The sequence below is a fragment of the Equus przewalskii genome, chromosome 29, assembly GCF_037783145.1.
Source record: "Equus przewalskii isolate Varuska chromosome 29, EquPr2, whole genome shotgun sequence".
NCBI classification, from domain to species: domain Eukaryota; kingdom Metazoa; phylum Chordata; class Mammalia; order Perissodactyla; family Equidae; genus Equus; species Equus przewalskii.
In genome coordinates this window covers 39,012,273-39,033,678 of record NC_091859.1, presented here as the reverse complement: position 1 = coordinate 39,033,678, position 21,406 = coordinate 39,012,273, and the positions used below count along the sequence as shown (strand labels likewise).

The 21,406-nt window shown below is 53.6% G+C and overlaps 3 protein-coding genes across 10 annotated transcripts; 1 reads left to right on the top strand and 2 right to left on the bottom strand.

The window, feature by feature from the left end:
* Nucleotides 1-724: 724 nt before the first annotated feature.
* SMDT1 (single-pass membrane protein with aspartate rich tail 1) lies at nucleotides 725-3,952 on the bottom strand. Its single transcript, XM_008508893.2, has 3 exons — nucleotides 3,658-3,952; nucleotides 2,056-2,196; nucleotides 725-969 (listed from the first exon to the last, which is right to left on the bottom strand). Exons 1-2 carry the CDS (start codon nucleotides 3,841-3,843, stop codon nucleotides 2,059-2,061), a joined length of 324 nt encoding a protein of 107 aa, XP_008507115.1. The 5' UTR covers nucleotides 3,844-3,952; the 3' UTR covers nucleotides 725-969; nucleotides 2,056-2,058.
* Nucleotides 3,953-4,213: 261 nt separating this feature from the next.
* On the bottom strand, nucleotides 4,214-8,728 carry PHETA2 (PH domain containing endocytic trafficking adaptor 2). Of its 6 annotated transcripts, none has more exons than XM_070599667.1 (3): nucleotides 8,595-8,728; nucleotides 7,061-7,144; nucleotides 4,214-6,227 (listed from the first exon to the last, which is right to left on the bottom strand). In XM_070599667.1, exon 3 carries the CDS (start codon nucleotides 6,211-6,213, stop codon nucleotides 5,434-5,436), a length of 780 nt encoding a protein of 259 aa, XP_070455768.1. In that variant the 5' UTR covers nucleotides 6,214-6,227; nucleotides 7,061-7,144; nucleotides 8,595-8,728; the 3' UTR covers nucleotides 4,214-5,433. The 6 variants fall into 6 exon arrangements, with proteins under 6 accessions (XP_070455768.1, XP_070455764.1, XP_070455766.1 ...); XM_070599663.1 differs by having other exon boundaries at nucleotides 4,214-6,279; nucleotides 8,595-8,722; XM_070599665.1 differs by lacking the exon at nucleotides 8,595-8,728 and adding an exon at nucleotides 8,362-8,497.
* On the top strand, nucleotides 8,717-20,568 carry NAGA (alpha-N-acetylgalactosaminidase). Of its 3 annotated transcripts, none has more exons than XM_070599658.1 (11): nucleotides 8,717-8,996; nucleotides 9,119-9,173; nucleotides 11,188-11,279; nucleotides 12,075-12,222; nucleotides 12,744-12,915; nucleotides 13,404-13,581; nucleotides 13,929-14,023; nucleotides 14,790-14,951; nucleotides 16,280-16,477; nucleotides 17,509-17,652; nucleotides 18,107-20,568. In XM_070599658.1, the coding sequence occupies exons 3-11, from the start codon at nucleotides 11,264-11,266 to the stop codon at nucleotides 18,239-18,241; spliced, it is 1,248 nt and encodes a 415-aa protein (XP_070455759.1). In that variant the 5' UTR covers nucleotides 8,717-8,996; nucleotides 9,119-9,173; nucleotides 11,188-11,263; the 3' UTR covers nucleotides 18,242-20,568. The 3 variants fall into 3 exon arrangements, with proteins under 3 accessions (XP_070455759.1, XP_070455758.1, XP_070455760.1); XM_070599657.1 differs by adding an exon at nucleotides 10,348-10,762 and having other exon boundaries at nucleotides 8,717-9,173; XM_070599659.1 differs by lacking the exon at nucleotides 9,119-9,173.
* Nucleotides 20,569-21,406: the final 838 nt, after the last annotated feature.

Below are 21,406 nucleotides of genomic sequence, written 5' to 3'. Positions count from 1 at the left end.
AGCTGACAAGCTGGGCTCTTTTACCCTGGGTTCTGAAGAAAACGGCTGTTCAGAGGTCTAGCCGGTCTATTTGCAACAAGCACCAGCCCTTCACATGAAATTAACTTCCTCCTCAATTAGGCACCCTGCTAGGGACTCAGCTGTTCAGTGCACACACGGAACAGAAATATTCCTACTGTTTTTGCAAGTTCGGGGGTAGCTCTAAAGTGACAGGAGAATAAATGTGAAGCCAGGTTAAAGAACTCATCTCCGTTTGCTTTGGATGGTAGTCTTCTCTGCTTCTTCCCTGGGCAGTCTGAATGCTGGACAAAAGGGTCAGTATCTATGGGTACAAGCACCCTGAGGATTCCCAAATTTTTCACTGCCAACAACCCCTTTATTATCTTTTCCTCTAAGGAAGGCAGGTTTTGAAAGAATCATTCTAATAATGGTATTCTCAAGTAGTTTTAAACTAAGAATCAAAGCCCCTTATGATTAGCATGTGACAATTAGGCAGTGTTACTCAACACAAAAAAAGTTTGACTTTATTGAGAGAAAACGGTTTCTGTTGCGCTTTTGTAAATAATGAAAATAGGTCCCAGGCCCCCATGATTATGGATTCATAGGGGCCTAGAGATCCTGGATTGTAAATCAAAGGCCTGTATGTTCAGCTGAGAGAGAAAGGACAGCAGAGACAAGAAACTGCAAATAGAGCCTGCTCTTATTAAGAAACTTCAGCCATCGCTTAGTCATACAGAGCTGATGTTTATTCATAATCTGATTGTGCTCGGTGGACAGCACATCACAGGGAACCTCCTAGAGCCTGAGGATCTGGGCTGTGGTCACAGACCATGCAGGAGGCTTCACTGGAGTCGGGAGGCTGAGGGCTTTCCCTGGACCCTTCTGCTGATAGGGGAGGAGGGGAGGCTGCGAGCATCACCGTTTCTTAGTTAAGGTAGGGTTTTCTCCTTGCTGTACTTCCTGCATACCCTGTAAGAAAGGAAAGCAGCAGTGAATTGGGCAATAGAGCACTCATGTATCCACATACCAAAAGAGAATTCCACAGAGTGCTTCTCCCAAATGTGAGGGGAGAGGCAGTTTTGAGGACGTTTGATTATTCATTCATATATTTCCTGAGCATACACCACAGACCAAGCGCTGGGAACCCAAGGGTACAAAGTACATGTTCCCTGCCACCAAGAAGCTCATAGTCTAGTGGAGTTTAGGGTGTGTGTATGTGTTTAAGTACACAATGCTGAGTGTCACAAGAGAGGTACTGGTCAGAGGAAGGAGCAGTCACTTTCAAATTAAGGAATGCGGGAAGACTTCATCAAAGACAATGAAGAATTGATGGAAATAAGACAGGGGCTGGGAAACAGGCTTCCAAGTGAGAGGAACAATGAGCCAATGCTTGGGAGAAGAAATGGTCAATACTGGGGACAGGTGTGTGGTTGCGAATATAGATGAGGCTAGAATAACAGGTGTGACCAGATCAGGGCAAGCCCTGAATGCCAGGCTAAGGAGTCAGGAGTGTCCTTACCCATGACAATAATGCAGCCCCGCAGCACATAGCACCAGAAGTCAATACAAGGAAGCGGACTGGGACAGGCACTGGGGGAAGGGTTTGTGAGCAGTACAGGAACCAGCTGCAGTGCTCATGTGCAGGCCGTGCTGGCACAGAGCTTGGTAACCAGAGCGGACCATGGTGAGGATCAGCAGTTCCCAGATTTCAACGTGGGGCACTGAGATGCAGCCGTTTGTGGTGGGCACGTAAGGCATGTGGTCAAGAACATTTGCGGGTTGAGAGACTGAGGGGACATAAAGGGCAACTGAAAAGGCTGGCTGGGATCCAGCCTAGTTGGAAGAGATCCCAGTGATTTGTAAGTAAGACTGTTTCCTTCATCCAACAGAGAGAAAAGGCAAAATAAAAACATTGGCCTCTAAGTGAGTCAATTATTAAAGATCTGAGCTGCTGTTTCAAGTGTCCAAATGCTGCTACCAGGCCAAACTACATCACACCTCAGATGTTCCACCCCCCTTTCTGCTCGTCCTTGTAGGGGGAAAAGCAGGTCTTACCTGTTAGTCATCGTCATCATCGTCCTCTGGGACAAAAATGTCGTGCTCCTCAAGTAGAGCAGCAAAGTTCTTGCTAATGAGCGTCCCAACATAGAGAAAAGGGATCACGATGGAGAACACACGGAGGAGGCCGAAGGACATCTGCAGGGGGTCAGAACAATGGCTGTGAGCTCCGGGCCCGAATCTAGCAGGACCACAGAAGGCCCAGCCCTCCTAGGGGCATTGCCTCCTGTGGATCCCAGACCCATCATAAGCAACTTCACTGTAAAGTCCTTGGAAAAAATCAAAGCAAAAAAAATAAATAGAAGAGATGAAGTGATTGTGGCCATCAAAGTAGATACTGGAAAGAAAAGTATTAGGCACTCTGGACATCTAAAAATTTGGGCACAATCTGGTAATTACAGATACCTACAATCAAACAGGTGAGAAAGTACTCAGAGAGCTTGACTCTGGAAATAGAGTTCAGCTCCACTTGAGACACTAAACACATGAAAATGGATCACAGAAAGATGCACCATGAAGGGATATTCCATACAGTTCTTTAACAGGTTCCCTGGTGCCTGAGAAATTTTATTTCACCACATTAAATTTTAGAAACAGGTGTGTTTTGAAAAGTGAGCATGTCTTTACACTAAAAGACTAGCTATTTAGATGGACTAGGGGAGTTCAGTACAAGCTTAACATCTCCTCTCGTGTTTTCCTGGAGTGTCAAGAAAAAAAAAGTTCAGCTATGCCTTTTTATAAGGCAGCTCTTCCCCCAACATGGACCCTGCACCTTCCTGCTTCTTGCTTTGAAACAACCCCGACCTCACTTTATATGAGCTAACATAGGCCAGACTAGCTTTAAAAGAATTTATTTTTGTTTTTTAACTCCCACACAGCCCTGGAGTCAACAAACTTTTGCTGGGTATAAGGGACTGTTTCCACTTAGAAAAAACCGAGGATACTGATGGCATGTGATAGCATTCAGTGGTGGAAAAAATAGGATCTGGTGGGGGTTGTACCAGCAAGAACCCTGGATTCCAGGACCCAACTCAGCTAGTAGCTTTGGACACTGGCTTCACTGCTCTGGCCCGATTCTTCATTTGTAAAAACAGTGATTGTAATAATTCCCTGCAGACTTCTCAGGACTGCAAGTCACATGAATTGAATACTAGGTCAAAACTCATAAAAAGATAAGGCCCGTCCTACGTATCCTTTGTTTATAAAGTCCTTTCACAATTCGTTATTTCATCCCATCGACGGGGCAGAGAGGTTACGTGACCTGTCCGTATTAGATGCAAAAAGCCGAGACTTCTGGCTCCGGGGAACTAGGGCCCCGCGCTCCTCACGATCAGCTAGTGCGGAATGCCGTCTTTCTCGGCTCTTCCCCCCATCTTCTGTCTCCAAGCACCCAGCTCAACTCCGGGATCTCTGCCGGCCATTCCCTCCCATCTGTCAAAATTAGCCGCGTATCAGCGCAAAACTTTGTCCTTGATCCGCCTTCCGCTCTAAAGAGGTCGTATTATTGGCCTGTGCTCCTGTCAATCAGCGTCGACACCCGCACACTCCCCACAATGATTGGCCTCGGCCCCTTCGCCCCGCCTCCAGGCAGACACTCACTTTCACCGGTTTGGGCAAAATGGCGCCGCTGCGAGTAACGATGACTGACCTCCACGGCACCAGGGTCCGACCTGGACCGCCTCGTCCTGCGGAGACCTCTCCACCTTTCCTCCAGTTCGGTCCGCTCCTCAGAGCCCCACATCGGACGGGCGCCAACGCCAGCCAGCGAGCCGCTCCGGACGCCATCTCCCAGCTCCGCCCCTAAACCGGACTCCCGGACCCCACCGACCGGCCCCGGTGACGCCCTCGGGAAGAACGCCGCCCCAAGCCTCGCGAGGCTTTCGGCAGCAGACGGGAGGCCCAGCCTCCCACTTGCGCAGTGCTCCTAGTTCCTGTTGCAGTGGGAAAGAGGCATTTGTCTCTGGCCCGACGTGGTGACGTCACGAGGATGACGCCGACGCCCCCGTTCCGCCCTCATTCTGGGCGCGGGGCGGGGCCGTCAGCCAGCATCTTGTGGGTAAACCGCACGGATTTCTGTCTTTGTTCCCCAGGCAGGGCCGCCAGGCTGAGCAGCCCTCAGGAGACAGTTGAAATAAATTTGAGGAACCAAAGTGAGTAATAAAAAAAAACTTAGTGTTTTAATCGTATAAAAAACACAGTGACAGTAAGAAAGATAAAAGTCTGGAGTGTCTGCGTATAAAATAAGGTGCCGTGAGCTGTGGGCTGGTCTGGGCTCTGCTCTATGGACCCAGCCAATTTGCCTCCCGAAACAATCAGAAAAGAAAACACTTGGCCCCAGGCTGGTGAGCGTAGCAATGAGAGGGTCTTGGGAGGTACACACTGGGTGACAGGCAGAACTGTGAACGAGTTCCCAGGGGGTTTCAGGAGCAGAACACCTCTTTGGGAGCCCAGTCAAGAGAGAATAGTTCATCACAGGGTACCAGGAATCCTGTGCCCAAGCTCCTGGAATGCCCAGGACTGGGAACCAAAGTAACAAACTGGCTTTCCCAGGGAAAGCCACACTGCCTCCGCACCTTTTCTTTAGCTTCCCACTTGGCAGCCCTAGGAGCTGGCTGCTGAGGACAAGGTGTAAGGATTTCTGCTGATATATAAAAGCTACCAGCCCCTCCTGGGGCAACGTCCAGCACCATCTGTTGACAGGGCAGCCAGGGAGAGAGTATGGGGGCCCCAACACTTTCTGAGCAGAATAAATCCCTCTGTATTGGATGAAGGCCCTCTCCCTCCAAAAGGCCCTTCCCAAACTGCAGAGTGGGGGGTCCCATGCCCCCCCTGCATGAGTGTAATCCCTTCCACCACTCAGAAAGAGCTGGGCCCCAGAAATCCCCATGACACAAAAAAATCCACTTTCTCTGACAAGGTCAGTCCCTCGAGTCAACAATGCAGCCAGCTTCCAGTATTTAAATGCACACAGGAATCGCCATGTTGGAAATTATGGCTGTACAGTTTGGTGTGTAGGTGAAAGGGTGACTTGTGGCCATGAAATATTTCCCCACTCCCTCCATTTCATTAATATCTTCTGAGAGAGGGGCACTCCAGCGCAGAGTGAGGAGACGTGGGTCGTACTTTGTGGCTGCTGAGCGAGCCACCTTTCCTCTCTGGGCCTCAGGAAGTAAAGGGGTTGGAAGCAATGACTCCTCAGTCCCCTCCAGGCACGAGGGTGGGTCTGGCACCTGGAGAAAGCCAGAAAAAGCAGGAAGGAGGGAACCACCCCTTAAAAAAGCAACTTTGGAAATGAGTAAACATTAAACTTCTGAAAAAGCACTATCCCTGGTGTCCTGACCAGCAGGACGAAGGCAGAATCCAAAGGGCCCAGGCTCAGGGCCTATCCTGTCCCTCACGTTCTGGCCGGCTCCCCTGGGCCCTCTGCAGCCACGCCCGCCTCAGCTCCATGATCTCTTGGCCGTACCAGTCGTGCAGGGTAGAGAAGCAAGAGGTCTCAGGGGACACAGGACTCTGTCCCCTGCCTAGGAGGAGGTTGGCAGGGCCCTGCAACTCCCACTCAGCCAAGCCCCGCCCTGCTGGCCTGCTGCCCCCTTCTTCAACCAAGCCCGTGGGACTGCAATCCCTGGAGAGAGTGTGGCCGTTCTCCAGGCCCGGAGACCAGCGGTCAGGAGCCTGGGGCTTACAGCGGCTAGTAACAGCCTTCCAGGATGAGCGGCGATGCAAGGCCAGGCTCTGACGGGCATCACGCAACTGGCTCTCCAGCTCGCGCACCACCAGGCGCATGTAGCCAAAACTTGCCCGAGACAGCGCCTTCACCCATGCCTCCTGGGCCGCGGGCCCATCTGCCGCGAGCAGGTGTGGGCGCACACCAGGGGCGTCGAAGCGGATGGCAAAGGCAAACTCCTCAGGCACCGGGGCCTCAGCCAGCTCCACCGTGCAGCCCTCCAGCACCACCAGGCTCAGCGGGGCCCGGCCCTCTCGACTCTCGAAGGAAAACAGCAGGTTGCCCTTGAGGACAAACCAACATCTTCGGCCAGTGCCACTGGGGGTGGGTGGAGTCCCTGGCCCCCCCCAAGTGCGCAGGAAGCCCACGTGGTCTGCTGGGGAGTCACTCAGTGCATAGTGGGCCACACTCCTCTCGTTCAGCTTCATGGCTTCTGTAAGAACTGTGAGGTGAGAGAGGTGGCCGCAGATCAGAGAGGGAGGCAGCTCCTGTGCCTGTGGGGAAAAAAGTGCTGGCTCTGGAGGAGACCTGGGCCCCAGTGCTGTAGCATGGACTCACTTGCTGTGTGCCCTGAGGCTCTCAGGGTCTCCATCTGTGAAATGGGCTGGTCTCCCCTGCCTTTTCTCTCAAAGAGTTGTTGTGAGGGTCATGCAAAAAACGGGACATGAGAGGACTCAGAGAAAAGGATACTGTGATTGGATCTGACCAGGAGGTATGGCAGGACTTTGATGCGGCTTGTAATATCAAAAGAAACAGGCCCCAGCTGAGCTGAAATGGACCCCAAACCTACAGAAACCATTTTGCTTAAACCATCCCTTAATCTGGGGGGCCCTTAGCTCCAACCCTGAGTCCAAATACCTCAGGTTTCCAAGACCCTCCTGGGCCCCTGCTGGCCTCTCATTTGCTAATGGCACAGTTATCCTTTAGTAAAAATCTGCAGCCTTCGGGGCCAGATTGGGCGGGGGGGGGGGGGGGGGGGGGGGGGGGGCAGGCCTGCCTCACTCCTCCATCAGTCGGTGGCTCAGTTGGGGTCCTGCTCAGTAAACAAGAGTGTGGCACAAACACAGGACATAGCTGAGTAGGACCAACCTCAACCACTAAATGTCGGTGTCCCACAGATCATAAGTGGCACCTAATCTAACTGTCCTCCTGACTCATGGAAAACTGAGCAGTGAAAGTGAACTGCTCAAGCTCACACGGCCAGTGAGAAGCAGAGCTGGGTCTCCTGATTCCCTCACATATTCTGGGGGCAAGTCTTGGCAGTGACCCACTTACCAGCGAAGCTTGCTGGGCAGGGGCAGGGGCCTCTCTTGTTTGGCCACTCAGCTCAACCCTCTGACCACGTGGTTCCCTGGACACCTGCAAAACAATTCTCAAACTCAGTCAACCCATCCTAAACGATGAGAACTAGTCAGTCTCTGGGGCCCAGTGAAACCACCACCGCCTCCAGGAAGCCTTCTCTGACCCCTGATAATCCCCTCCACCCACCCAGCCAGGCCAGGCTCCTACGAGCAACTTTAGGTGCTGGATCCCATTGTCTTGGGCATCAGTCACTCTTCAGGCCTCAGCTCCCAGCCGCCTGAGGCCAGGTCAGAGTTAAGTGCCCTCATATCTTCCTGCTCTTCCCTCCCAGCACTTGTCAAACTGTTACTTGTGGGTTTTAAGGCACCTAATCTGAGGCCTGTCCTAATCACTATATTAAGATGGCCCTAATCACCAAGGGGCCCCATCTTAGATGACACAAATAGCAGCATGCACTTCTGTCTCATTTCCTTCATCTCGCAAGGATCTCCTCTGTGTTTACAGCGTTGTCCCCAACCCCAGAATTTGGAGGGCGGGATGGACATTGGGAGGGATCGCCTTGGCTCCAGGTATAACCCCAATATCCAGCCCCTGCACGGCTGGCGGATGCCCTCAGGAAGTATGTGTTGAAATAACTAATACGACAGTGGACAAAACAAAGTCTCTCCCTCCTGGAGCCTACGTTCCAGCGGGGAAGACACACTATAAACAAACAGACAAAAATGATTATAAATGAATTTTAAAAATTAATAAATAACGGAAGGACCAGTAATGATGAGGATGTGGGGAGAAACAAGCAGGGTCCTGGGATGGGGGAGGGGCCACTCCAGACCGGTGCGGGGGGGGGGGGGGGGGGAGGGGCGGGGGAGGAGGAGACCACAGATGTTTGTTGCAGGAGTGGCCTAGTCTCCAGTCCCGGGCCCCGCACCTGGCACGGAAAGGGGGTCAGAGCCCGCAGAGCTGTCCCCCTCCCCCGCCGCGTGCCTGGGGAAGGGCGCCCCCCCCCCCCCAAGCCCTCCTAGGGGTGCGAGGCCCAGACCGCACACCCGGCGGGAGGCCGGTGCACCGCGTCTTTGCGGATCCTTTGGCTGGAGGAGCAGCGGGCTGGCGCGTGGGCCCCTGACCCCCCATCGCCCTGAAACAGGGGTCGCCTCACCGGGAACTCCCCGGGGTGCGGCTGCCGCCTCGGTTTCCCCGTCGGCGCAGTGGGGCTGTCCTCGCGGGCCACGCCTTCCCCGGGCCGCCTCCTCCCAAGCCCGCCCGGCCGCTCTCACCTCTGTGCCGCCGAGCGCGCCGCCGCCCGGGAGGGGGCCCCCCCGGGGGGCTGAGGCCGCGTCCCGGGCCGATCCCGGCTCCCGACCCCGCGCCTCCGCCCGGGCGCGAACGTGGCGGCGGGAGCCCGGAGACCCCGCCCCTCCCCGCCCAGAGCTCGCCGGGCCTGGGATCCGCGAAACCGCCCCCTGATCCACGCGGGAGGGAAACTGAGGCCCGAGAGACCGGGACCTGCCTGAGCCACAGAGCTGGTCGCGGGCGGGCGGCCTCGAACCCGGCGCCACACCTCAGCCCGACCGCGGATCTCGAAGCCAGCACCCCGCCCCGAGAACTCGGAGTCCTTTTCTTCTCCCCTCCATTCCCCCTCTCCCCGCCCGGCCCACTTCTCCCACAGAGCCAAGCCTGGGACGGCCTCGGCCCCGGGCGCCTCCTCTGGGCGGGCTCCTACCCAGCCCGCGAGGCCCAGCCGCGCTTCCCGGCTACCCGCCCAGGCCCCTGGGGTCGGCCCGCTTATCCCTTCTAGTTCCACCGCTCCCGCGGGCCTGCATCCCACCCGCGGCCCCCGCCGGCTCTGCCTGCTTTCGGTCCACGGGCCGGCCTGCGCTGAAGGCTGCGGCAGACACGACCAAAGAAGCCGGTGAGCTCAGAACGCCTGCCCACGAACTTGTTGGTCCCCAGCTCAGAGCTTTTGCCCCTGCAGCTCCTGCAGCCCAGACCGCTCTTCCTTCTCACCCCTACTCCTCACCTCTGACACCTCAGGGCGCCTTCGCATCAGTCAGGTCTCGACACAAATGTCCCCTCTCTGCCTGTGCATGTAAGTAGCCTACCCTCAGGTCTCCACGGCATCCCTGGGTTATATTTTCATTATAGCACTAACCACTACAGAAAATTTCCCCACACTCATACTTTTTTGCCTGTTTATTATCTGTCTCTCCTGCTAAATTTTATTCGATTAATAATATAAACCATAATAAATGTGTTAGAAGGTAATTAATGGCATGGAAAATGTAGAGCGGGGTAAGGAAGATTCGGAATTGTGGGAGTGGGGAGGTTGCAATTTTAAATAGAATGGTCAAGTAGGCCTCACTGCGAAGATGACATTTGAGAAATCCTGGAAGGAAATAAGGGAGGCCAGTCATGCCAACATCTAGAGGGAGAGCACTCCAGGCAGAGGGAACAGCTAGTGCAATGGCCCTGAGGCCTGTTGTGTTTGAGGGACTGCAAGGAGGCCAGTGTTGCCCGGCTCTGGTGAGGAGGGGGAGAGCAGTTGGAGATGGGGTCAAAATGTGTGGGGTGGGACTTTGCGAATGTGTGAGGGCTGTTACTCCAGCTGATGAACAGCCATCACGGGGTCTTGAGTGAGGCGTGACCTGAGCTATGTTTTAAAGGATTAATTCCTCTGGCTACTGTGGAGAGAATAAATGTTAAGTGGAAGCAGACCATTGAGGAGGCTGCTGCAATAATCCAGGGGAGCTGTGGTGGCAGCTGGGAGAGCCTTGAGAGGTGGCCAGAATCAGGGTGGGTTTTGAAGACAGAGAATGCAAAGTTTGCGGAGAGATTGCATGTGGAGAGTGAGGGAAAGAGGAGGTAAGGAGGACCCCAAGGCTTTAGCTTGAGCACCTGGAAGGAGAGATGCCATTACCTGAAATATGGAAGGTGGCAGGTGTTCGGTTTGGGGCCCATTATGTTTGAGATGCCCAGCGGCCATCCAAGTGAAGGGGCCAAGAATAAAGTGTTTGGCGCCTAGTAGTTGCTCAATCAATTTTTGATGCATGAAAGAGGGAAAGGCATATGCAAAGTGTCTGGACGAGCATAACTGGTGGCCGGAGTCTCAGGTTGGGGAGGAGAGCCTCCTGGCTTTGCAAGAGCTGTGCCCTCCACCTGGTTTGCTCTCTTCCCCTTCCTCCCGTGGTGTCTATTCATCTTCCGCTGCCGTTTTCAAGCGCTTACTATGACCCATGCTTCAGGGCATTCTCATTTCCTCTTAGCAAAGCCCGCAGCGGGTATCACGCCCCAGCTATTTATTGAGCGTCTACAGTGTGCCAGGTACTATCCTCGCCCTCAGGGCCCCGCGGAGGTGAAAGGTCTAGCCCCGCGGCGCGGCGCGGCGGGTGGACACCGGGTCCCTAAGCCCTCTCCTCTCGCGCCCGCTCCTCTCGCGCCCGCCTCGGGAGCGCGCAGAGCGGGAGCCCCAAGGGGGCGGGGCTCTGAGAGGTTCGGAGGGCGCCTGGGGCCCCTGGAGGGCGGGACACGTCGTTGCTAGGGGAATCTGATAGGCTCCGCGGGGAGACGTGGGCCGCCGCCAGGCCCCGCCCCCGGAACGCGGTAGTGGAATCAGGCGAACACAGCGATCTGCGGCTCCGGAGGCCGCAGGAGGTGCTGGGTGCCAGAGCCGTAGAAGGTGTAAGTGCCGCGGGCGGGGTGCTCTGGGGGATCCCCGCGCTGGCGCGCTGGGTCTGCCGTCCTTGGGGGCCGGGGGCAGCAACCCAGACCCGGTGGGAGTCCGGAGCCTGGTCCCGGTCCGGCGCCTCCCCTCGTCCGGGGCGTCCTTGAGCCGGCCGCCGACTCTCTCTGGCCATGGCGCAGCAGAGGGCAGCCCTTGGGCTCTCGGGGCTCCCAGCCCCGCAGAGGGGGTGAGATCTGAAATCCAAGATACCTTATTTAGTATTTCTGAAGGAAGAACCTAGGCTCCGGGAAGTGATGGCTGAGAGAGAGGGTAGGGGTAGTGAGCGCAGCTTGGGGACTGAGTGTGGGATCCACGCCCAAGATTAAGGGCATCAGGGCTAACTAGTCAGCAGTGACCCCAGTGCTTTTCTAACGTTCCTTAGCTTCCAAAGCCCAACATACAAAGCTGATGAAAGCGGAGCAGATCTGGTCAGATCCTAAGACGCTGAGTCCAGAGCAATGTTGCTGAAGACAGGTACCTACACGGGTGGGGATGGCTTTGGGAGGGTAGTTGGGGGTGGGAGTTACCTGGAGGAAGCTCCAGCCTTCTGGTGTCTGGGCCTCCTTCTCTGATGTGGGTATGTGGGGAGACATGTTCCTCTTATTCTTGGAGCTGGACCGGGAAAGGAGAAGGAGATGTTCCCCCCCAGGAATCAGTTCCCCTCCAGAGGCCTCTTCCTCTCTCACCCCCCCTCTCCCCAAAAGTGCAGAGGCCCTATTTTACGAGCCGAGAACAGCCCTGTAAAGTCGGTATAGTAACTCTGTTTTATAGATAAGAGAACCCAGGCCCAAGAGGGAAAGGGCTCACCCAGGTGAGCTGGCTGGGTGCAGGTCCAACCTGGCTGAACTCTTAAGCCCTTCTGAGGCCTTTTGGGGGGTCTGTGGTGGAAAGCAAAGAGCCCTGGATGGGACTCGGGAGACCTGGAGTCTGGCCACAGTGTACTGTCAAGTTCTATGAATGGAGTGAGGGGAGCTGGTCAGGGTGTAGAAAGGATATGACCCCAGATGTTAGTTTTTGTTAATTCCAGCACCTCTGTGGCAACAGGAATTGGAGACCCAGGGCTCAAACACATCGCCCTACCCCGTGCACCATCTGCCCACTCAGCGCACTATAGGAGCCAGCAGTTGCAGGAAGAACCAATTCTGCCTTAAGCCCAGAAGTCTGGTTCCCTTAATATGCAAGCTGGCAGCCTCTGCAAGGCAGAGCAGCGTGCGGATGGGGTGCGGTGAGGGCCAGGGCTATGGGAGCCACTCAAAGCCGTCCCCTCAGTCCCTCCTGCAGTGCTCTTGCTGGCCCTGGTGGACCACGTGCTGCTGCTGGAGAATGGGCTCCTTCAGAAGCCACCCATGGGCTGGCTGGCCTGGGAACGCTTCCGCTGCAACACTGACTGTGATGAGGACCCAAAGAACTGCATCAGGTAAGGTCTGCACTGCCTGACAAGCCTTGCCCAGGGCCTGCAGTGTGGGGGCAGGGAGTGGAGAGTCAGCTAGAAGAGAGGGCAGGGTCAGAACCCACCCATCCCAGAAAGACTGCAGCCACAGGTGACTTTTGGGACATGTGACATTCAGCCTCATGACCTGCTTGGGGCCCCTGTGGAGCCTATCAGATCTGTGAGGCAAGGACCCTGTGGTTGACGCAACCTTGAGATATTCAAAAGGAGATAACTGTTAAGGCCAGGCCAGACTCCATATGCTACCTGTGGTCCAGTCCTGCCCCTTGGCCTGGGGGCCAGACCACTCCTTTCACTCCGCTCTCCTTAGGGCTCATGACACAATCCCTGGTGTCATTTACACTTGTTACCTGGCTTAGTTCAGCTGACAGCAAGGCCATGGTTCTTATAGCCTGGATTCACAGAGCATCTGAGAAGCTCTCAGGAAGGGGGGAGGAGTGAGGGCCATGCCGGGCCACTGAGCTGCCCCATCCCCTGCCCCTCGCCAGTGAGCGACTCTTCATGGAGATGGCTGACCGACTAGCACAGGATGGATGGCGGGACCTGGGCTACACATACCTTAACATCGATGACTGCTGGATTGGTGGGCGAGATGCCAAAGGCCGCCTGGTGCCTGATCCCAAGCGTTTCCCCAACGGCATTGACTTCCTGGCTGACTATGTGAGCTCCATCCCAGCCCTGCCCCTTGGCCTGGGGGCCAGACCACTCTTTCCATGCCATCCTGCTTAGGGCTCATTTCCACAATCCCTGCTTGAGAACTCACAGTCTGGTGGGGAAAACAGATAAATGAGCAGCTATTTTGGCTCATTGTGGTGGGTGAGAGCCAAGAAGGGCATCTTATCCAGCCTGGGATTTCAGGAAGGTTCTCTGGAGGAGGCAGTTCTTGGACTGATACCAGAGAGATGGCATTTGAGGCAAAGGAGATGGCAGAAGCAAAGGCCTAGAGGCAAGAAACAGCCCATGGGAGGTGTGTGTGTTGGAGGGAGAGGAAGGACCGTAGTTGGCAGAGGCCAGGGAAGCAAGCTGAGACCCTTTCCTTTGGTTGTTGGGAAGCCATTGAGGGTTTTAGTGGGGCCTGGTCAGATGTGCCTGTGAGGCAGCTCCCTGAGGGTCCTGCCTGAGCCCACTGTGTCCTCGATGCCCCACAGGCACACTCCCTGGGCCTAAAGCTGGGCATCTACTCGGACCTGGGCAACTTCACCTGCATGGGTTACCCAGGCACCACGCTAGACAAGGTGGTCCAGGATGCTCAAACCTTCGCCGAGTGGAAGGTGGACATGCTGAAGCTGGATGGCTGCTTCTCGACCCCCGAAGAACGGGCCAAGGGTGGGTCCCACAGCTGGCTGGGGGCCATCAGGTAGACAGGAAGAGGTAGCCATGGAAGACCCACCAGTGCCCACCTGGCTGAGCTTGTCTGTCTTTGGGCCCTAGGCTGTAGTGTTTCCCAATTCCCCTCTTCCAGGGGCTGGAGGGACCTTGGCTCCCAGGCTCCCTAAAGATGGGTTGGCACCATGCCCCACCCAGGAAGCGTTTGCGGCTCTGGGTACAGGGGCAGGCACCTCCTCTTTGTAGCCCCAGTTTCCTCACATTTGGTGGGAGAAGGTTTGGGCTGGGGCCTCAGATTTCCTCCTGCACCTCCTTGGTCCTGAAACATGGGAGTTGGACTTCTCCAGGGTACCCCAAGATGGCTGCTGCCCTGAATGCCACAGGCCGTCCCATCGCCTTCTCCTGCAGCTGGCCAGCCTATGAAGGGGGCCTCCCCCCCCAGGTAAGCCATTCTGTGCACACCTGGCACTGCTCCCACCAGGCCTCCTTGCCTCCTGCACAGTCAGGGCTGCACTCACCACAGTAGCCCACGTGCTGATTCGTAGAGCTAGAGAGAGGATCCTAAGTACCCTAGGGGGGCCTCAGCCAGCCCAGGGTCTTAGAAGAGGAGACACTTGTCAGGTGGGCGAAGGGGTTGGCATCCAAGTCAGGGGAACCACAAGTGATGTGCTGACACACAGCATCCAGCAAGTGGTCAGAATCCTGGGTTGTACCGAGTGGGCAAGGAGATCCAGAAGGCTGGTGAGTCCAGGCAAGTGGGGCCAAGCCTCTGAGGGCCTTGTGGGTCCTCTCAGCCTCTCAGCATCTCAGACACTAGAAGGGTGGGATCAGACTTGCAGATCTGAGGGAGGATGGTGGCAAGTAGTGGGACTCTCGCTGAGAGAACATGGGGGAAGATGTGAGGTAGGGATGCTGTGGATACACCAGCCCAGGCCCATAGCCTGGGCTTGATCCCAGCTGACATGAGAGGGCAGGGTAGGCTTCTGGCATCAGCACGCATGGAGGGGAGGCCTGGGCAGCCCCAGAAGAGGGCTACTCTCTCTGAGGCCTTCCTCATCCTTTGGTCAAGGAACAAGCTCAGGACCTGTTCTCTTCCTCCCCCTTCCCCACCCTCTGTGTCTCCTGCTGAGCCTCCCCAGGCCCCGTGCGGGCTTCTGGGCAGCAGGGTGTGACTCTGGTACTGGACTCTGCCTTCCGCCAACATCCAGGTGAACTACAGTCTGCTGGCAGACATCTGCAACCTCTGGCGCAACTATGACGACATCCAGGACTCTTGGAGGAGCGTGCTCTCCATCCTGAACTGGTTTGTGGAGCACCAGGACATACTGCAGCCAGTGGCGGGCCCTGGACACTGGAATGACCCAGACATGGTACCAGCATGGAGGGGGATGTCCCAAAGCCCACATCCATGACAGAGCTGCTCCCTGCTGCCCTGTGCTCTCTTCCAAGAGGCTCACTGCCAGGTTCTAGATCAGCGTCTCTGAAACGTGTCCTTGAACTAGCTGGAGTAGACTTGCCTTGGGAGCTTTTTTACAGTTCTGTTCCCAGGGCCCCACACTCACCTTTGGGATCAGAATGTTGGGGGAAGGCCTGGGAATGCCCATTGTTAACAGACTTCCCAGGCAGTTCTGATGTTCCTTGAAACTTGAGAACTCGGTCTGTAGTGACTCGTGTGAGATGCTATTCCTCTGCAGGGTGAAGCTCGTGAATATTCCACACTCTCTTGCTGTTGCCCTCCTACACTGCCCTCACCCCGTTTGCCTCTGGCCCTTCTTTCAATGCCCTGCAGCCTGCTACCCTCCCGCAGAGTCTCCGCAGGCGGAACTCACCCCGTGTACCTACCTCATTCATAGCCCTGGGGACTTAACATTTTTTGCAGTTTATCTTAGAGTTTTATAGCTATCTCTTCACTTAGTCAACAAGCCTTTTACTACCAGTGATGATTAGAATAATTACAAATCCTAGGCCAGATGGAGGGGTGCCTGGAGAAACAGAAATTGGCCTGCTTTAGAGTTCTAGCTCCAGCTCTGCCACAGACCTTGGGCAAGTGACTCAGTTTTTTCTGTTCCTCAGTTTTGTCAATTGGAAAATGAGACTAATAATAATAGCTACCTTATATAGGGTTGTTTTAAGGGTTAAATGGGTGACCCTTTAAAATTCTTGACACAGTTTGGGATATTTTCAGTGCTTAGTAAAACTGGTGTCACTAAGTATGTAACCGTGTTGCATTAGCAATAATCGTTTGTGGCCCATCTGTGGATTGGTTGCCTTTGGGTCACAAGCCTCCATTGGTCCAGTCAGCTGTGGTTAGGGCTCATGTAGGGCTCATGGCAGGAGCAGACACTCTGTCCAGGTCTGGTTTCCTACCATTGGCACCCTGGGTGTATTTCTTGACTTGTGTCTTCCAGTTTATAAACGCTTTTGGTAACAAGATCCCATTGGATCATGTGACAGGGCCAGAGCATATTATCACCCCCTTCTTGGTAAATAAAAAGTTGAGGCTCAGATGGCAAGTGACTCAACCCACCCCAAGGCCACACCAGGGGGAATGTTGTTTGCCAACCAGGCCCCACATATGGTCATCTTCTCCCATCTCCATCTTCTCTTGCCTCCATCTTCTCGGCTCTAAGTTTAGGGTTGGTCCTCGTGCCTACCTTGGAAGAGGGCAGAGCTCACTGCTCCTCTCCTCTGCCCCTAGCTGCTCGTTGGGAACTATGGCCTCAGCTTCGAGCAAGCCCAGTCTCAGATGGCCCTTTGGACGGTGCTGGCAGCCCCCCTTTTCATGTCCACGGACCTGCGTACCATCTCTGCCCAGAACATGGACATTCTGCAGAATCCACTCATGATCAAAATCAACCAGGATCCCTTAGGCATCCAGGGACGCAGGATTCTCATGGTACTGGGATGTGGGAGGAGGGAAGGGGAGGCTGAGGGACTGGGCTCCCCTGAGAACACGGTTGCAAAGTTTGAGCCAAGCCTGGAGGTCACCGTCGGGGGAGGCTGCTGGGCCTCTGAAATCTGCTCAAGCCCACCACCTCGTGGCATTCAGTCAAGGACTCTACAGGGACCTGTTCCAACTGTCCCTCACTTGCCTAGGTGAGAGCAGGACAGCTCATGGAATTTGGCCACACAAGTGCACATGGGAACAGCGAGGCCCCTCAGTTTGGAAGCACAAGACTTCTGCACACATCTGTAATGTCTGGCAGAGAACTAGAGCTTCCCTCCAGAGTTTAGTTGTTTGATCCAAGGAATACAATGACTACTACTACTAGCATCTGCTATCTATTGAGCACCTACTGTGTACTGGGCATTCCAGTACATTTTCTCAGAAGGTAGATACTCCTTCCCTGTTTTACAAATGAGGAAACTGAGACTTGAGGAGTCTAAGTAACTTTAGCTCACGCTCACACCATTGATAACTGGTACCACAGGACTTGACTCCAACAGTGTTGTGTTAAAGCGTGTGCTCTTTGCACAGATCTTTGCCTTTCTAGTAAAAAGAAATCCATCTACACAACTATAGAAGGCACCTGTGGAATAGGTGATAGCCAGAGGAGGTAACTAATCCCTGCCTGATGGTGGAGCCAGGAGCTCAGGGCAGTGTTCATCGTGCCCGCTGGCCAGTGCCCTTCACTCCAGCACCAGCAGCTTCCACGTCTACCCCTCCTATTATCCTATGAACTTTCTAAGGCAGGACCTCATGCAGCAGCTGTCTCTGTGTCGTAGCATGAGGCCTGGCATCTGCTGGCATCAGGGAGCGTCTGCTGAGTTGGGGAAGGAAGGAAAGAAGGGTTAGATAAGTTGGGGTGCTGAAGGGCTATGGTATCCCCCCCCAAGCTTCTGCATGGCTCAAAGGAGGACTGGGAAGGGGGACGTCAGGGCCCGCCTGAGCAGGGACCCCAGCCGGTATCCATCTTCCATGCCCAGGATAAATCCTACATTGAAGTGTTCATGCGGCCTCTGGCCAATGAGGCCAGCGCCTTAGTCTTCTTCAGCCGCAGGACCGATATGCCTTATCGCTACCATTCCTCCCTCGCCCAGCTCAACTTCACCGGCTCCAACGTTTATGAGGTGAGTGCCCTGCTGCCTGCAGGGCTTCGGGTTTCCCTGGGAGGGCATTGCTGAGGCTGGTCCTCACTCACACATGGCCTCCCTAAGCCGTGGGCCTCGGTCCTCTGGCAGGCACGGGCACTGAGGGCTGTGGCTGTTCTCTGCACGGATGTTTTCAAGCTGTGCAAACAGAACTGTGTATAAATGAGTCCCATGCTCTGAGGCCGTGTTCTCTTCCTCGTTGGTCAGTCCTTGCTGGCTCATTCCTCAGGTTCTCTGTGGGCTGGGGCTTTGGCCACTGTCTGTGTTTGGGCATCTGTTGGCTTTGCCAGTGGAGAAATAATGGGAGATTCAGGGCTCCCACTTCTGTCTGGAGGCTCAGCACAGACAGGCCAAAGTCCAGGCTTTTACGTCCTCTGAGGGGTCTCTGCACTAATTCTTATGGTGGCATTGGTGATGTCCCTCCCCACTGCAGGCCCAGAACGTCTACACGGGTGACATCATCAGTGGCCTCCGGGCTGAAACCAACTTCACAGTGGTCATCAACCCTTCCGGGGTGGTGATGTGGTACCTGTATCCGGTGAGGAAGCTGGGGATGCCCCAGCAATGAGAAGCTGGGACAAGTGACAGGCTGTGGTGGCATCACTGAGCCCAGACCATGGAGCCTTGGCATGCCGAGGGCCAGTAGGTGGGGTTATCTGCTACACAGCCCTACTTGTCGACCTGACCCCATCAGACCCAAAAAGCAGTTTCAGGGCCAAGATCCACGTCCAGCCCAAGTGTGAACCCTCTTGGAAACTTGTCTTGGGGCAACTCCTGTAGCCTTCCTGCCCCTGCCTCCTCTGCATAGCCCCACAGGTGTTGCTAAACAACTCAGCCAGCCTCCTGAGCCCCCACAGGCAGGGGTGCTGATAGCCATCAGGACTCCAGCCTCTGACCTTCTTTTTGTTGACTCTGAAATCAGAATCCGAAATTTTTCTTACAATTAGGAGTGGAGATCTGCTCTCTTGTCAGGAACTCCCATGAACTGTGTGATTGGCTTCCTGCCCAGAGAAGGCCTTGCAGGCTAACACCACCTGGGAGTGATCTTGGCTCCCTCAGGTCACCAATAAAGCTGTTCCTTAGTCAAGTAGTTGTAATATGGACCTGGGCCCATGGGCATCTTCAGTTAGGGACTCTGGGTGGCAGTACACAGGGTGCTGGTTTCAAATCTCGCCTTACGTGGAAGATGTATAGCATCTTCTGGTCCCTCATTTTCCAAAGCAACCTGCAGATTGTACTTCTAGACATGCCAGACTTGCCTCATGCTGGGGAGCCATCCCTGCTTTGCCCAACACAGTGGTAGTGGTGGTGAAACACAGTGAGGCAGAGCAGTGATATTCCCAGGCCCTTCCTCACCCCATTCCGATGTTACGGGGTCTGCTGGCCACTACCCCCTCGCACCAGCCCCCCTGCTGCACAGTGAAAGGCCCTGATCTGCTGAGGAACTTGGCATTGCTGTCTTAGGCGCCTTTCAGCTCATCTCACCTTTCTGACAGGGCTTCATTCAGTGGCGCCCTGGGGCTGGGTGTGGGTGCAGGGGTGTCAGCTCTGCCTTTCTCCCACAGGGTCCCTACAGCTTGTCCTATGCCCGGCAGTGTTCCATGGCCCCACCCTTAGTTTCTTCTTTCCTAACTTGTCTGCAGAGGAGATTCAGATTCCCCAGCTCTGTCCAAAGACAAGTCCACGGGCTCTTTGTGTCTTAAAATATATTTCCTGCTCCTCTTCCTAGGGAAAGGGGTATTTAAGGAAAAGAAAGACAGGTTCTTGACTGCTTTCCTTGGTTTCTAATTCCCAAGCCCTCTTTCCTTAGCTAAAGCCGCAGGGCACCTGTCTTCCTGATGGCTCTTGTCCCCATTTGGAAAGCTGGCAGCAGAGCAAGCTAGGTAGGTTCTCCTTGGGCTTTGAATGTGAGAGCACCCAGTGCCCCAGGCCTTGCACTATCCTGGCCTCTGGGTGGATCTCCCATGCTCCCTCCTCAGGGTTTGAGGTCCTTGTCTTTAGAGTATGGTGTAGAAAACTTACAAGTGCACATTTTATAGTATCATTTAAGACTACTGGAGCTTCACTGATTGAGACTAGAGTTATCAGAGAAAGCTCCTTTTCCCCACTTGGTGTCTTGAGGCTGTGGATCACTCAGGAGGACAGAAGCCTACCTCATCCCAGACCTCTGCCCTTGGAGGCCTGTCACCCTATGCATAACTCCAGCTTTGGGTCTTTATCATAGTGCTGTTCAAGCCAAATAGAATAGTCTCGGGTGGGAACACTTCTTTTGCCAGCCCCAGGAAAGAAGTCTTTGCTGCCACCTTGGGATGTGGTGAGGTATAGTGGTGGAGACCATGGACATGGGAGTTGGAGCCAGGGATCAACCTGGGCTTGACCACTCAATTCCTTTGCCTTCCAGACTCAGAGATGGTTGCATGTCTTTACTTGCTGTATAACTTCTTTTATTCTGGGGGTGCCTGATAGATTCTCTCTTTCACTTTCATTTTTTCAACATACACGCTGCCTATCTTCCAGGACATTGTTTTACTCCCTTCTACCCAAGGCTAATTAGGGACTCAATTATTTTTTTCCCAGTTCAAGGCAGCCTTGTTTGGTACTCCTTGTCTTTTAAAAAATTTTTATTAAAGAAATTTTCAAATACAAAAACAAAATGGTAGAGTGAACCTCCATGTACCCAACACCCAGATCCAACAACCATCAACATGTGCTATTATTTCATCTCTCTCTTCCCACACATACTTTTTCTTTGCATGTGAGCTGGAGTATTTGAAAGCAAATTAAAAAAAATCTAAACACCAGTATGTAGCTCTAACAGATAGGGTTTTTAAAAATATATATGACCTTAATACAATTTTCCTATCCAACCAAATAAAATGTTTAATAATCTAATAACCAGTATGTGTTCTGTTTTTGCCATTGTCTCAAAACTATCTTTCTGTAGTTTGAATCAAAATCCAAGCAAGGGATCAACAAAAATGGTCCAGTAAGAACCACTGAAAATTTGCTCCCTCAATAAAAGCAATGAAAAACCTATTACATGTCATCGTAATCAACTTTCACAGAACTCTGGAAATTAACCAAAGGCTTGCAGCAACCCAGAGAGCATTCAGTTAAGAAAGACAGTAGAATCTTGGTAAGAACAGCAAGCTCTGTAGTGTTTTAACTTACCCTAGTACCAGATTTTAAATCAGCTATTTTAAATATGTTCAAAGAGCTAAAGGAAATCATGTCTAAAGAACCAAAGGAAAGAAAAATGATATCTCACCAAATAGAGAATATCAGTAAAGAGATAGAAATTACAGAAAGGAAAGAAAAGGAATTCTAGAGTTGAAAAGTACAATAACAGATAAACTATCACTAGAGGAGCTCAACAGTAGACGTGACCAAACAGGAAAAAAATCAAAAAATTTGAAGACAGGTCCATTGAAATTAACCTGAGAAATAGAAAGAAGAATGAAGAAAAATGAACAGAGGCTCAGAGACCTATGGGACACCATGCAGCATAGGAACATACACATGAGAAGAAGAGAGAAAGGGCAAAAAGAATATTTGAAGAAATAATGGCTCAAAACTTCCCATATAATGATGCTTAATCAAATTAAGATAAAATCAAATTAAGATGTGCTTAATCTACACATCCAAGAAGCTCCATGAACTGGAAATAGGATAAATTCAAAGAGATCCACACCTAGACACATCATCAATCTCTCAGAAGACAAAGACAAAGGGA

What these genes read in the sequence shown, in the direction of transcription:
- SMDT1 (XM_008508893.2), bottom strand. Translation starts at nt 3,843, where the DNA reads ATGGCGTCCGGAGCGGCTCGCTGGCTGGCGTTGGCGCCCGTCCGATGT. An exon ending in TTTTGCCCAAACCGGTGAAA is followed by an intron (nt 2,197 to 3,657) that starts GTGAGTGTCTGC and finishes GACCCCCTGCAG; the next exon opens with ATGTCCTTCGGCCTCCTCCG.
- PHETA2 (XM_070599667.1), bottom strand. Translation starts at nt 6,213, where the DNA reads ATGAAGCTGAACGAGAGGAGTGTGGCCCACTATGCACTGAGTGACTCC.
- NAGA (XM_070599659.1), top strand. An exon ending in ACTGGAATGACCCAGACATG is followed by an intron (nt 14,952 to 16,279) that starts GTACCAGCATGG and finishes CTCTGCCCCTAG; the next exon opens with CTGCTCGTTGGGAACTATGG. An exon ending in AGGGACGCAGGATTCTCATG is followed by an intron (nt 16,478 to 17,508) that starts GTACTGGGATGT and finishes TTCCATGCCCAG; the next exon opens with GATAAATCCTACATTGAAGT.